The sequence below is a fragment of the Bombina bombina genome, chromosome 4 (assembly GCF_027579735.1).
Source record: "Bombina bombina isolate aBomBom1 chromosome 4, aBomBom1.pri, whole genome shotgun sequence".
Lineage (NCBI taxonomy): Eukaryota > Metazoa > Chordata > Amphibia > Anura > Bombinatoridae > Bombina > Bombina bombina.
The window spans coordinates 940,650,752-940,667,022 of record NC_069502.1 but is presented as its reverse complement, the minus strand read 5'-3'; the positions used below and the strand labels follow the sequence as shown (position 1 = coordinate 940,667,022).

Genomic DNA, 16,271 nt, shown 5'->3' with positions numbered 1-16,271 from the left:
CTGCTGTATTTGACATTGTGGCTGCTACACAATCCATACTCACTATTTAGCTTTACTGAAAAATGCATAAAACCTTGGATTTGACAACAATATCATGGCTACTCACTTGACATTGCCCCCTCATCTGTTCTGGTTATCCTGAATCAGAGTGCACTCCAGTTAACATAACTAAAGTCCATATATCCCTTGGGGGCTGAGAATAGATATAGGAATGTCTGTATGATGAGACCCCCGAAAGGATAACCTAGACACTTGTAGTAATAAGCACAATACACTCAAAGGGGTCAAATTTCTTCATCTCTGCATAATACACTCTTCATTTGCAGCAAAACTGAAACCTTTATCTTATTACTTTAAATAGTATAAACACGACTGAACCAACAAGAGGAGGGATGCTTACTCCAGGAAGTCAGTATACATCAACTAGGTCCTGAATATGATGTCACCACAAGAATGAAATTCTGTACCTTATCTCATTCTAACTTAAAACAATCAAATTGTTATATTTCCTATTATAAAGCATACTTCAGGACTTCTAGATGTCAATAATTTATATGACTGAGTTTTCAGCTTGTATACAAGTTAATATTTTATGTACAAGCTTGTCTTGTATCTCTAAGGCTAGAAATTTATTTTAGCTACCAAAGCAGATATGGTTTTTTTTTCTTGCATATATTTGGAAATAAATTATTTCCACATATGTACTGATTTGCTACTTTATGGGAAATTAATATTTTTTTCATTTATAGTACACTGATGACCATTGTGACTTTTTTTTAGTGGTCAAAGAATATTGTCTCATGAATCACCAGGGAAGAACAAGTTAATAATTTAAAGTTGATTGAAGCTTCCATTCTAAAGCCTGAATTTCAGGTGTCTTTATGTATGGAACTGTAAATTGAAATTGAATGACATTTTGCATTTTTTAATCTCAGGGTACAAATTGTTCTTTTCGGGCATTTGTTCACTAAACAAATAACAAAAATGGTAGTGGTCTGCGGTATTCAGTTCTTTTGTAAAAAGGTGCAATACACAAATATCTGTGCAAATCCAGATATTTGTATGTTGCACTTTTTTTTACAAATATATCCAGTGCCAAAATGAGCAGAAAGCCACATTCGGCATTTGTTTAGTGAATGAATGCCAAAATGCATGTCTACAAATTGTTACACATGGATTTACATTTTTCAGATTGGTACGGGTCTGTTATTATCTTTATAAAATATACAGAGCTCCCAACCATCACATATTTTACAGAACAGTTCTGTTTTGGGGGTGCTGCCGTACTGTTTCTCCTGCTAGATTCAGTTCCTTAAACTGAAATTAGGGTACTGTCTGACCTTATTCAGACCACCCTGATTCCATCCTTGGCACACCTGACCCTGCCTATATAATGCTTGATTACACCTCTAGAATACTAAGGGCCTGATGATCTAAAGGTCTCTGGGCTGGCAAGATTATTAAAGAATGTTCATCAGTCCTTCTATTTCCCTTTTTATCCTGAAACTGAGTGTCTCGCTAGGGGGGTATATTGCATTTTCGTATGGGGAGAAGATGTATAAATTACAAAAGTGAACCATAAAATTCATATGTTAAAAATTTCACGAAACAAATAATTGAACCGTTCACAAAACTAAGCAGGAAATATTGTAGGTGCATCAAAAAAACTTAACAAAATTCTTCACAGCAAATCGTATTTTATCAAAAACGTAAAATTTGTTTAGTAAATTAGTCAGAAATAAATTGTATTAAATATGAACAGCATAAATCATAATTTAAGTGCATGGGATGTACAAAAATCACTTCGAAATTTGTGCTTTTAAGTACAAAATACAAAGCGTAATTGTTGTTTTTTCGTAAAATGGACTGAACATGGACTGAAATGGACTGAAAATGGACTGAACATGGGCATTTCATGAGTGTATATGAAATTGTGTCTCTAATCTCAACGTAATTCTGTAAAGATTTTCGCAATACAGCTCCCATAGTTTTTTTCTCTCCAACTAAAAAGTGGCGAGTTTTTCTCAATACACTCTTTAAATACTTTTAACCATAAAACAAAAACACATACATACGAAAATATTGGCGATTGTAAGATGCTATACGCAGAAAGCAGTGTAATGTGATTTCTATCAGCTGCAGAATTAACTTTTTAAAGTGCTCCCCCTGCTCACTAACTTTGAGTCATGCAATTGAATCAGCTCTGTTTTCCACTTGGGACCAGCAGTGCTTTGTGGGTCCTGAGAGGTACTTCTACCATGTGTTTAACTGCTTTGCAGGATCGAGGGTAGAGCATGTAATGTTTCGACCATTATGGCTGTTTAAGACATTTTTTTTTCTAATTAAATAGCTGATTTTATTAGAAATGGCTAACATTATTCGCCAAGCCACTTTTTTTTAAGTGTTCCCCACTCTCTTACCAATTTCCTGATTTCTACAGAGCTGTTTCTTAGTTGCGCTTAGGATATGGTTGCAGAGGGCTCAGAGTAATTTCTGGGCTATTATCTATAGTAGGCCTCCTGGGCATATGAACTACAAACCCCCATTCCAAAAAAGTTGGGACAGTATAGAAAATGCAAAAAAACAAACAAAAAGAGTAATTTGATAAGGAGCCTCCAAAAAAGGCCTAGTCCTTCAAGAGCAAGGATGGGTCGAGGCTCGGCAATCTGCCAACAGATGCTTTAGCGAATAATCCAACACTTTAAGAACAACATTCCCCAAAGGCAAATTGGTAGGATTTTGGGCATTTCACCTTTTACAGTGCACAATATAATTAAAAGATTCAAGGAATCCGGTCAAATCTTGGTGCGTAAAGGGCAAGGCTGAAAACCACTTCTGAATGCGCATGATATCCGATCCCTCAGATGTCACTGTCTCAAAAACTTTATGTGTAGTGTGATAGGAGCGCCTAAAGGTGGATTCCTGCTGCTAAAAAAGTTCTTCCCTCAAAGAGAACTAAATGGTGGATAAGAAGAAAAAATGGGGTTTATTTAGCAGCGCTAAAAAAAGCTAGGAAATGATGATACCAATCTAATTTATGTTTTATACAATCTAGTTTATTTAAAAATTCTTATAACACATAAAAACAACAGCAAATGCTTTTCCTAATTAATAAAGGGACGTCTCCCTTATACAACACTTATAAAAACAGACTAGAACCATATAATCCTAGAATTCCAGGTATAAAGGAATGAATTCTATAGATAACATATGGCAAGCAACAAATTTCTAAGATAAATGGTGAATTGAATATTTAAAAGGCACAAATGTATCAGTCCTAACAGCTTTACAGTTCTTCAGTAAAAAATACAGTTATAAAGTTACACAGTTACTTTCCTTGGACATATAATTGGCTCAAGTGTGCTGGATAGTTAAAAAGGCAAAAAACAGCCGTTATTCTGATTTAGGTGCCAAAGCAATCGTGGTTAATGGAAATGGTTAATTTAACAGATGAATATCTTGATGTCTTTAAAGTTCAGTTTGCGTGTTTTAAAAAACGTAGTGCAAATTAGTGTAGAGGTACCTTAATCTGTCCTGGTTGCAACCGCTGATATTCTTCACTGTGAGGGATTCACAGACTGTTTGTTCCTGGTGCTTCTGATAAGTCACCTGACCTTCTCTTTGATTCAGAGGTCAGGGGTGATGATCCGTTCTGGTGATGTAGTTATCCTTTTTTTTGTTTTGTTTTCCTTTCTTCTTATAGCCCAAATATTGTTTTCATCTGGGTTCCCTCAGACTTCTTAAAGGGACATGCCACTCACATTTTTTCTTTTATGATTTAGAAAGAGAATGCAATTTTAAACATCTTTCTAATTTAATTCTATTATCTAATTTGTTTTATTCTCTTGATATTCTTTAATGAAAAGCATATCTAGATATGCTCACTATCTGCTGATTGGTTGCTGCACATAGAAGCCTCGTGTGATTGGCTCACCATGTGCATTGTTTTTTCTTCAACTAAGGATATTTAAAAAATGAAGCAAAATAAATAATGGAAGTAAATTGTAAATGTTGTTTAAATTTCTATTCTCTATCTGAATCATGAAAGAAAGATTTTGGGTTAGTGGCCCTTTAAGGTTTGAAGAAATCTTTGGTCAGTGTTTAGCAGTAACACCGTATTCCCTGAAGTTACCAAAGGTAGATTTTAACTTGCAGGGTCAGAAGAAAAGTTTAAAGTTGCAGGGTCACACAGCTTTGTGACAGTAGTAAATGAAGTTTAGTAGAGTGTAGCAGGTCCCATTCAACGCGTTTCACCCTTCTGGGCTTTATCAAGGGTCAAACGCATTGAATGGGACCTGCTACACTCTACTAAACTTCATTTACTACTGTCACAAAGCTGTGTGACCCTGCAACTTTAAACTTTTCTCCTGACCCTGCAAGTTAAAATCTACCTTTGGTAACTTCAGGGAATACGGTGTTACTGCTAAACACTGACCAAAGATTTCTTCAAACCTTAAGAAGTCTGAGGGAACCCAGATGAAAACAATATTTGGGCTACAAGAAGAAAGGAAAACAAAAAAAAGGATAACTACATCACCAGAACGGATCATCACCCCTGACCTCTAAATCAAAGAGAAGGTCAGGTGACTTATCAGAAGCACCAGGAACAAACAGTCTGTGAATCCCTCACAGTGAAGAATATCAGCGGTTGCAAAAAAGGACAGATTAAGGTACCTCTACACTAATTTGCACTACGTTTTTTAAAACACGCAAACTGAACTTTAAAGACATCAAGGTATTCATCTGTTAAATTAACCATTTCCATTAACCACGATTGCTTTGGCACCTAAATCAGAATATTGGCTGTTTTTTGCCTTTTTAACTATCCAGCACACCTGAGCCAATTATATGTCCAAGGAAAGTAACTGTGTAACTTTATAACTGTATTTGTTACTGAAGAACTGTAAAGCTGTTAGGACTGATACATTTGTGCCTTTTAAATATTCAATTCACCATTTATCTTAGAAATTTGTTGCTTGCCATATGTTATGTATAGAATTAATTCCTTTATACCTGGAATTCTAGGATTATATGGTTCTAGTCTGTTTTTATAAGTGTTGTATAAGGGAGACTGTCTCAAAAACTGTCATGAGTCTGTAATGGATATCCTTACATGGGCTCAGGAATACTTTGGTAAACCTTTGTCAGTCAACACCATTTGACGCTGCATCCACAGATGCAAGTTAAAGCTTTACTGTGCAAAGCAGAAGCCATACATCAACACTGTCCAGAAGTGCCACTGACTTCTCTGGGGTCGGTCTCATCTGAGATGGACAGTAGCACAGTGGAATCATGTTTTGTGGTCCATTGGAAAAAACAGCCGTCGTGTTCTTTTGGGCCAAAGAGGAAAAGGACCATCCACGCTGTTATCAGCATCAGGTCCAAAAGCCAGCATCTGTTATGGTATTGTTGGGGGGGTGTCAGTTACCATGGCATTGGTAACTTGCACATCTGTGAGGACACCATTAATGCAGAAAAATATGTGTACATTTTGGAGCAACATATGCTGCCATCCAGACATCATCTTTTTCAGGGACATCCCTGCATTTTCCAGCAGGACAATGCCAAACCACATTCTGACCGGATTACAAGCACATGGTTGCATAAGAGAGTGCAAGTGCTAGCATGGCCTGCCTGCAGTCCTGACCTTTTTCTGATTGAGAATGTGCGGCACATTATGAAGCGCAAATGAAGGCAACAAAGGCCCCGTACAGTTGCACAGCTAAAGACATGCATAATGGATGAATGGGGGGAAATTCTGCTTGCTAAACTTAACCAACTGGTGTCTTCAGCACCCAAACGCTTAATAAGTGTTATGAAAAGAAAAGGTGATGCTACACAGTGGTAAACAATCAACTGTCCAAACTTTTTTGGAGTGTGTTGCAGTCATCAGATTTGAAATGAGTGTATATTTTCAAAAGTACATTAAATTCACAAAGTAAAGCATTAAATAATGTGTTAATAATGTGTTTTCTATATAGTACAGGGTGAATTGAATTTTCAAATGACTCTTTTTGTCTTGTTTTTTTCATTTTCCATACGGTTATAACTTTTTCAGAATTGGGTTTGTATAAAGGGATGCAGCTAGAAAACAATTGAACCAAAAAAGTAAGATTAAAACTCTCTAGCAGACAATATGGATAGGGTAAACAAAAGTAGTCTGATGCGTTTTGTTTCATGCTAATCTGTACTTCTCTGAAGCTAATTATGTTCCACTCTGCATTTCACGCCAATTGCCTGTTAACTTTTGTCCTATTTCTCCTATATTATACTGCTATGTTTATGATCTGTCCCCCTATTAAAAAATGAAAACAAAAAACTACTGTTTCGGAATAAAATATCTAAACTTTATAGTGACATGAAACCCAAATTTTTTTTCTTTCATGATTCAGATAGAGAATGCAATTGTAAACAACTTTCCAATTTACTTCTATTGTTTAATTTGTTTCCTTCTCTTGTTATCCTTTGCTGAAATGTTTATCTAGGTCAGCTCAGGAGCAACAAAGAACCTAGGTTCTAGCTGCTGATTGGTGGCTGCATATATATACCGATTGTCATTGGCTCACCCATGTGTTCAGTTTGAAACCAGTAGTGCATTGTTGCTCCTTTAACAAATGATACCAAGAGAATGAAGCAAATTTGATAATAGAAGTAAACGGGAAAAATGTTTAAAATTGTTTGTTCTACCTAAATCATGAAAAAATGTTTTGGGTTTCATGTCCCTTTAACAATGGGTCTGCTAACTGCTAGCCATCAAGGTGAATATAACAAATATTTTACTATTCTGGAGGATGTTTATGTACGCCTGCGTGCTTGATTTTCTAATCCCTTACATAGTGTAGAAAAGCTAACAGATAGTAAAATGTATTAAAGGGATATTAAAACCAAAAAATTTCTTTCATGATTTAGATAGAAAATACTATTTTAAACAATATTCCAATTTACTTCTACTATCTAATTTGCTTCATTATTTAGATATATTTTGTTAAAGAAATAGCAATGCACATGGGTGAGCCAATCCCATGAGGCATCTATGTGCAGCCACCAATCAGAAGCTACTGAGCCTATCTAGATATGCTTTTCAGGAAAGAATATCAAGAGAATGAAGCAAATTTGATAATAGAAGTAAATTAGAAAGTTGTTTAAAATGGTATTCTCCATCTGAATCATGAAATATTTTTTGGGGGTTTAATGTCTCTAATAATACATAATAGGAAGGCTGAAATAAAGTTTTATTTTAATTATAAATATTGTTGATTATAGTATTAAACCCTTAAAGGAGCAGTAAAGTGATTTTACATCTGCACAGTATATATCAAGCATTAAGCACTGTATTGTACAAGATTTAACACTATCACCTTTGCTAGCATAGTTTACTAGTTTATGCTAATCTGTATCAGTTCATGGATAGACTCCTTGAAAAGCCCTGGTGGCGTTAATGTTCCTGGTTTACTTTCCTGTGGACAGTTTGTGATCTGAATTAAGCAATCACTGTATATAATGTTGCAAATGTAAATGTAACAAAAATAATAGTTTGATACAAAGATAAAAAAAATTATCTTATTTTAGTATTTACAATTTAATAACTGATATAGTTACAGATTTTGGCATCAGAACTGAAGTCAGGATTTGCTGACGCAATGCAGGAGTTGTCCAGAATACAGCATGGAGAGTACGCCCTGGAGGAGAAGGTTAAGAGCTGCCGCTGTACCATGGAAGAAAAAGTTACAGAGATGAAGAATTCACTGAACAACTTAAAAGTGATTATTACAATTTTCACATCTATCTATCACTATATTTATCTCTATCTATCTCTCTATCTTTTTCTCTCTTTCTTTATCCCCCTATTTCTCTATTTTTTTTCTCTCTCTCTATTTATCTCTCTCGTCTGTCTTTCTCTATCATCTGACTGTCTTTCTGTTTATCTCTATAATCTGACTGTCTTTCTGTCTATCTCTATCATCTGACTGTCTTTCTGTTTATCTCTATGATCTGACTGTCTTTCTGTCTATCTCTATCATCTGACTGTCTTTCTGTTTATCTCTATCATCTGACTGTCTTTCTGTGTATCTCTATCATCTGACTGTCTTTCTGTTTATCTCTATCATCTGACTGTCTTTCTGTGTATCTCTATCATCTGACTGTCTTTCTGTTTATCTCTATCATCTAACTGTCTTTCTGTCTATCTCTATCATCTGACTGTCTTTCTGTCTATCTCTATCATCTGACTGTCTTTCTGTTTACCTCTATCATCTGACTGTCTTTCTGTTTACCTCTATCATCTGACTGTCTTTCTGTCTATCTCTATCATCTGACTGTCTTTCTGTCTATCTCTATCATCTAACTGTCTTTCTGTCTATCTCTATCATCTGACTGTCTTTCAGTCTATCTCTATCATCTGACTGTCTTTCTGTTTACCTCTATCATCTGACTGTCTTTCTGTGTATCTCTATCATCTGACTGTCTTTCTGTCTATCTCTATAATCTGATTGTCTTTCTGTCTATCTCTATCATCTGACTGTTTTTCTGTCTATCTCTATCATCTGGCTGTCTTTCTGTCTATCTATATCATCTGGCTGTCTGTCTGTTTATCTCTATAATCTGACTGTCTTTCTGTTCATCTCTATCATCTGACTGTCTTTCTATTTATCGCTATCATCTGACTGTCTTTCTGTTTATCTCTATCATCTGACTGTCTTTCTGTTCATCTCTATCATCTGACTGTCTTTCTATTTATCGCTATCATCTGACTGTCTTTCTGTCTATCTCTATCATCTGACTGTCTTTCTGTCAATTTACTATCAGTCTGCAGTTATCTGTATTTATTATTCTACAACACATAATCATGCACAAATGTGTCAAAAACAGCAAATACTGATTGTCATTCTGCTGCATATTCCTATGCTTGAAAACTCCTAAAACCCACAAAATGTATTTAGGTCAATGTCCTTCCCAACCCAGGCACAGCCCTTTTAAAGGGACAGTAAACACCAAAAACGTTATTTAAAAAAAAAAATAGATAGATAATCCCTTTATTTACCATTCCCCAGTTTTGCATAACCAACACTGAATATATTAATATACTTTTTACCTCTGTGATTTCCATGTATCTAATCTTCTGCTGACTGCCTCCTTATCACAGATCTTTTGACAGACTTGCATTTCAGGCAATTAGTGCTGACTATTAAATAACTCCACGGGCGTGAGCACAATGTTATCTATATGGCACACGTGAACTAATACCCTCTAGCTGCGAAAAACTGTCAAAAGCAAATTTGATGATAAAATAAAATTGAAAAGTTGTTTAAAATGACATGCCCTATCTTAATCAAGGGACACTGAACCCAAATGTTTTCTTTCGTGATTCAGATAGAGCATGCAATTTTAAGCAACTTTCTAATTTACTCCTATTATCAATTTTTCTTCGTTCTCTTGCTATCTTTATTTGACAGCTTTTTTGGGGGTTCAGAACTCTGGACAGCACTTTTTTATTGGTGGATGAATTTATCCACCAATCAGCAAGAACAACCCAGATTGTTCACTAAAAATGGGCCGGCATCTAAACTTACATTCTTGCATTTCAAGTAAAGATACAAAGAGAATGAAGAAAATTTGATAATAGGAGTAAATTAGAAAGTTGCTTAAAATTGCATGCTCTATCTGAATCATGAAAGAAACAAATTTGGGTTCAGTGTCCCTTTAATGTTTAATTTGGACTTTACTGGCCCTTTAAGATTAAATACAGCTAATACAGAGCAAGGACATTTAGTTCTTCCTACTATTTCCTCATCCTTCAGTCCCTGAATTAAAATGACACACTAATCAAGGAGCTCTGTGTCTCATGGGCCCAACTCAATCAACCTATCTAGATCTAATTTTTTAACATTTGCATGTATTTTTACCATTTTACATCAGAAATAAACTGCACATACTCAGTATAACAGTCAATTTCCTGCTAAAACCACATTATTAAAGTATTCTAAAGGATTTAACACTTTTTTGGGGGTATGGTTAAAGACATAATAAATTAGGGCGTCATTTGTGCATCAGAATGTCCCTTTAATGACGTGAGAGTTCTGAATTATTGTGAAGAGCCTAATGCAATAACTAACAAGTATTAATGTATTATAAAGGGGGATTGTTTTTTCTTCTTACCGTTCATTTTGCTTTTGCTTTAGGAAGAGGTCAACACAGCTATGGCAATGATTCATGCAATAATTGCCAAACAAGAGGAGATGCAGCAGAAAATTGAGCAACTTCAGCAGGAAAAGAGAAGAGAGTCTCGCAAAGTGAAAAACAAGTGAGCAATCTGAAATTATAGAATTGTAAAGCAGCACCGAACATTCCATGTACAAACTTGTTGTGATCTAGTAGCAGCAGACACCGAGGTCATCAGCTTCTGTTGCACTACTCTTTACATTATATTAGTTAGTCCCATATATAATTCTCACTATATTTAAAGGGACAGTCTACACTAAAATTGTTATTGCTTAAAAAGATAGATAACACCTTTACTACCCATTCCCCAGCTTTGCACAACCAACATTGATATATTAATATACCTAACATTTAAACCTCTACATTTCTGCCTGTTTCTAAGCCACTATAGGCAGCCTCTTAATCACATGCTTTTTTATTTGCTTTTCGCAACAAGAGATTGCTAGTTCATGTGGGCCATATAAATAACATTGTGATCACGCCAGAGGAGTTATTAAAGAGTCAGCACAACACAATACTAAATGCAACTCAATAGATAATAAATACAAAGTCATGTGATCGGGGGGCTGTCAGCACAGGCTTAGATACAAGATAATCACAGAGGTAAAAAGTTATTAATATAACAGTGTTGGTTATGCAAAATTGGGGAATGGGTAATAAAGGGATTATCTATCTTTTAAACAATACAAATTATATTGTAGACTGTTCCTTTAATGTTACTATTATTTTTATTGTCAATGCCAAAACTCTCTGTACCGCTCTATAACATTTTCCTTTGCAATATCTCAAATATTTTTAACTCTATAAATTACCTATTTTCTCTCCAAATCTATTCTTTTTTCCTTTCTCTTATTCAGTAAAAGGGACAGAAAAGTAAATACAGTATGTGTGTGTGTATATATATATATATATATATATATATATATATATATATATATATATATATATATAGTGCTCTTTATGTAAACAAAAGGTGCTGGTATTTAAAAAAAAAAACGTGCCAACACTCATTGATTATTGATTGATATATATCGATTTATTCTGCTCAGTGACTTTGAGAAAACAAAGGGACCACTTTATTTACAATGTCTGATGTAATTTGAGCCCCTATTGTAAAAACAAGAGTATTTACATTTGGCTAGATTACGAGTTGTGCATTAGGCTTAAAAAGCAGTGTTAAGAGGTTCTAACTCTGCTTTTTAACGCCCGCTGGTATTACGAGTGTTGCAGGTACAGGTGTACAGCTCACTTTTTTGGCCAGACTTGGAAATACCGCAAATCCACTTACGTAAATTGAGTATTATCTTTTTTCAATGGGACTTGCATAGTGCCGGTATTATGAGTCTGCCAAAAAGTGAGCGGTCAGACCCTCTCCTGTCAAGACTGGTACCGCATTTTAAAGTCAGTAGTTAAGAGTTTTACACTATAACTCCGTAGCATAAAACTCTTAACTAAAGTGCTAAAAAGTACACTAACACCCATAAACTACCTATTAACCCTTAAGGCCCTTCCGCATCGCAAACACAAAAAAATTTTTTTAGCCCCTAATCTGCCAAACCGGACACTGCTGACACCTACATTATATTTATTAACCCCTACTCTGCCACCCCCAATGTCACCGCCACCTACCTACACTTATTAACCCCTAATCTGCCGCCCCAACGTCGAAGCCACTATAATAAACATATTAACCCCTAAACCGCCGCACTCGGGCATCGCAAACATTAGCTAAATATTATTAACCCCTAATCCGCCGGCCCTAACAGCGCCGCCACATACCTACATTTATTAACCCCCAATCTGCCGTCCTCAACGTTGCCGCCACTATATTAAAGTTATTAACCCCTAATTCTAAGTCTAACCCTAAACCTAACACCCCCTAACTTAAATATAATTAAAAGAAATCGAAATAAATATTCCTATCATTAACTAAATTATTTCTATTTAAAACTAAATACTTATCTGTAAAATAAACCCTAAGATAGCTACAATATAACTAATAGTTACATTGTAGCTAGTTTAGGATTTATTTTTATTTTACAGGCAAGTTTGTATTTATTTTAACTAGGTACAATAGTTACTAAATAGTTATTAACTATTTAATAACTACCTAGCTAAAATAAATACAAAAGTACCTGTAAAATAAAACCTAACCTAAGTTACACTAACACCTAACACTACACTATAATTAAATTAATTCCCTAAATTAAATACAATTAAATACATTTAAATAAAATTAGCTAAAGTACAAAACCCCCCCCAAAATTACAGAAAATAATAAACAAATTACAAGATTTTTAAACTAATTACACCTAATCTAATCCCCCTAACAAAATAAAAAGCCCCCCCCCCAAAATAAAAAAAAGCCCTACCCTACACTAAATTACAAATAGCCCTTAAAAGGGCCTTTTGCGGGGCATTGCCCTAAAGTAATCAGCTCTTTTACCTGAAAATTTTTTTACAAATCCCCCCCCAACATTAAAACCCACCACCCACACAACCAACCCTACTCTAAAACCCACCCAATACCCCCTTTAAAAAAACCTAACACTAACCCCTTGAAGATCACCTTACCGGGAGAAGTCTTCATCCAACCGGGCCGAAGTCCTCAACGAAGCCGGGAGAAGTCTTCATCCAAGCCGAGTGAAGTGGTCCTCCAGATGGGCAGAAGTCTTCATTCAGACTGCATCTTCTATCTTCATCCATCCGACGCTGAGCGGGTCCATCTTCAAGACATCGACGTGGAGCATACTCTTGTGACGACGGCTAACACTGAATGAAGGTTCCTTTAAATGATGTCATCCAAGAGGGTGTCCCTTCAATTCCGATTGGCTGATAGAATTCTATCAGCCAATCGGAATTAAGGTAGAAAAAATCCTATTGGCTGATGCAATCAGCCAATAGGATTGAAGTTCAATCCTATTGGTTGATCCAATCATCCAATAGGATTGAGTAGGCATTCTATTGGCTGTTCCAATCAGCCAATAGAATGCCAGCTCATTCCTATTGGCTGATTGCATCAGCCAATAGGATTTTTTCTACCTTAATTCCGATTGGCTGATAGAATTCTATCAGCCAATCGGAATTGAAGGGACGCCATCTTGGATGACGTCATTTAAAGGAACCTTCATTCAGTGCTAGCCGTCGTCAGAAGAGGATGATCCGTGTCGGATGTCTTGAAGATGGACCCGCTCCGCGTCGGATGGATGAAGATAGAAGATGCCGTCTGCCCGTCTGGAGGACCACTTCGCCCAGCTTGAATGAAGACTTCTCCCGGCTTCGTTGAGGACTTCGGCCTGGTTGGATGAAGACCTCCAGGTAAGGTGATCTTCAAGGGGTTAGTGTTAGGTTTTTTTAAGGGGGTATTGGGTGGGTTTTAGAGTAGGGTTGGTTGTGTGGGTGGTGGGTTTTAATGTTGGGGGGGGATTTGTAATTTTTTTTACAGGTAAAAGAGCTGATTACTTTGGGGCAATGCCCCGCAAAAGGCCCTTTTAAGGGCTATTTGTAATTTAGTGTAGGGTAGGGCTTTTTTTATTTTGGGGGCTTTTATATTTTGTTAGGGGGATTAGATTAGGTGTAATTAGTTTAAAAATCTTGTAATTTGTTTATTATTTTCTGTAATTTAGTGTTGTTGTTTTTTTGTACTTTAGCTAATTTTATTTAATTGTATTTAATTTAGGGAATTAATTTAATTATAGTGTAGTGTTAGGTGTAATTGTAACTTAGGTTAGGTTTTATTTTACTGGTACTTTTGTATTTATTTTATCTAGGTCGTTATTAAATAGTTAATAACTATTTAATAACTATTCTACCTAGTTAAAATAAATACAAACTTGCCTGTAAAATAAAAATAAATCCTAAACTAGCTACAATGTAACTATTAGTTATATTGTAGCTATCTTAGCGTTTATTTTACAGGTAAGTATTTAGTTTTAAATAGGAATAAATAGGAATAATTTAGTTAATGATGCGATGTGGGAGTGTGGCGGTTTAGGGGTTAATATGTTTATTATAGTGGTGATGACGTTGGGGCGGCAGATAAGGGGTTAATAAGTGTAGGTAGGTGGTGGCGACATTGGGGAAGAAGAGTAGGGGTTAATAAATATAATGTAGGTGTCGGCGATGTTGGGGGCAGCAGATTAGGGGGTTCATAAGCATAATGTAGGTGGCGGCGATGTCCGGAGCGGCAGATTAGGGGTTAATAATATAATGTAGGTGTCGGTGATGTCGGGGCAGCAGATTAGGGGTTAATAAGTGTAAAATTAGGGGTGTTTAGACTCGGGGTTCATGTTAGGGTGTTAGGTGTAGACATAAAATGTATTTCCCCATAGGAATCAATGGGGCTGCATTAAGGAGTTTTATGCTGCTTTTTTGCAGGTTTTAGACTTTTTTTCAGCCGGCTCTCTCCGTTGATTCCTTTGGGGAAATCGTGTACGAGCACGTTATACCAGCTCACCGCTAACGTAAGCAGCGCTGGTATTGGAGTGCGGTAATGAGCAAAATTTTGCTCAATGCTCACTTCTTGTCTGGTTTGTAAAAACTCGTAATACCAGCGCTGTCTGTAAGTAAGCGGTGAGCATAAACTGCTCGTTAGCACCGCACAGCCTCTAACGCAAAACTCGTGATCTAGGTGATTATGATAACAAATATTACCTATTATGAGTTGGTAGAGGTGGGGGTACTCAGTACTGGTCAGTACCCCACAAAAAAAGCTATATATATATATATATATATATATATATATATATATATATATATGTGTGTGTGTGTATATATATATATATATATATATATATATATATTATATATAATCAAAATATCTGGATACAAATAAATGTTTTCTAAACATTTAAATCTATTATTTTGTAGCCAAAAAATGCAAATATTTTAAGTTTTAGAATACTCCTGAGATGCGCTCCTGGAAGCCTCTTTACTATATTTATCTTATCTCCTCTACTTTTATCAGTTTGAGTCAGTTAGTTAGTTCATTCACTGATCTAAGCAATAACTATGTAAAATGTGGTAGGGTCAGGCAAATTGCAACTTATAGCATTTGTAGTCTGGCCTCAAGGGAGTACTTAAAAAAGCATAATTGTCAGAGGAGAATCATAAAACATTTATTTATTTCTTTATTTATAAAATATTTTATCAGGAAGAATTTGTTTTTGTAACGCTAATTGGCTTATACTCGATAATTAGAATGGGGAATGTTGTCTTATAACCCGATAATCGTGTTGGTTGAAGAAGCAGGAGGAAGAGGAATTCAATGATGCACACAATGGTGACACTCTTCCTGGATGGTGGTGTGGTGTATGTTAGAAGTAAAATGAAGATACATTGAGAAAAAAATTGACATAAACATCCTGCTGTCTGCTGATAAACATGCTAGCGTCAAGCTTGTTAGTGAGAAGAAAATGTTTAACTATTGAAGAGAAGCTTGCAATTATAAAGTGTTATAAAAGAAATAAAAGAACATGTGACATTGTTTGTGCAACTGGCTTAAAGGAGACCACACTGCGTACAATCAGAGATCATGCAGAAAAAAATAAATGAAAGTTATCTTGCTGGGACTGTGGTGAATGCAACTAAATCTAAAGTAATAGAAGAAATTTAATTTGTGTGGTTTGAAGAACAAACAAACTAAAGGTCAGGGACAAGTTTTCTCACAATTAAAGAGAAAGTCTTAGCAATATGTGAAGACCTTAAAGGAACATAAAACCCAAAATCTTTCCGGGGCGGAGCCTACAGCCAATGCTTATACCCTCAAGAAGCTATACAAAGCAAGATACCACTGTTTGGAAGCCAATTTTAAGCTTATGTTAGGAATTGAGCTTAGTCATCTTATCTATGCTCTGCAGTTGGGCCATGAGGCTGTTGTCTGCCTGGGCATTCATAAATCTTCAGATGAGTTCCCTAACCCTTACAACATCTAATAATGCCTACTATATTGGGGATTACAGCCGCAATCAATGCATGGGAAGCCGAAATACACAATATCCTGCATCACCATTTTGTCGAAAATGGAGAAATAGCTCTACCAGGTTCTGGTTTTA

The 16,271-nt window shown here is 35.7% G+C and overlaps 1 protein-coding gene across 1 annotated transcript in view; it reads left to right on the top strand.

The window, feature by feature from the left end:
• The window catches only part of ARHGEF33 (Rho guanine nucleotide exchange factor 33), a 228,143-nt gene that overhangs the window by 107,884 nt on the left and 103,988 nt on the right, over nt 1–16,271 (top strand). Inside the window, exons 3-4 of the mRNA XM_053709290.1 lie at nt 7,596–7,760; nt 10,179–10,300. Of these exons, the coding sequence (XP_053565265.1) occupies nt 7,596–7,760; nt 10,179–10,300 (287 nt within the window). The remainder of the gene's footprint in view (nt 1–7,595; nt 7,761–10,178; nt 10,301–16,271) is intronic.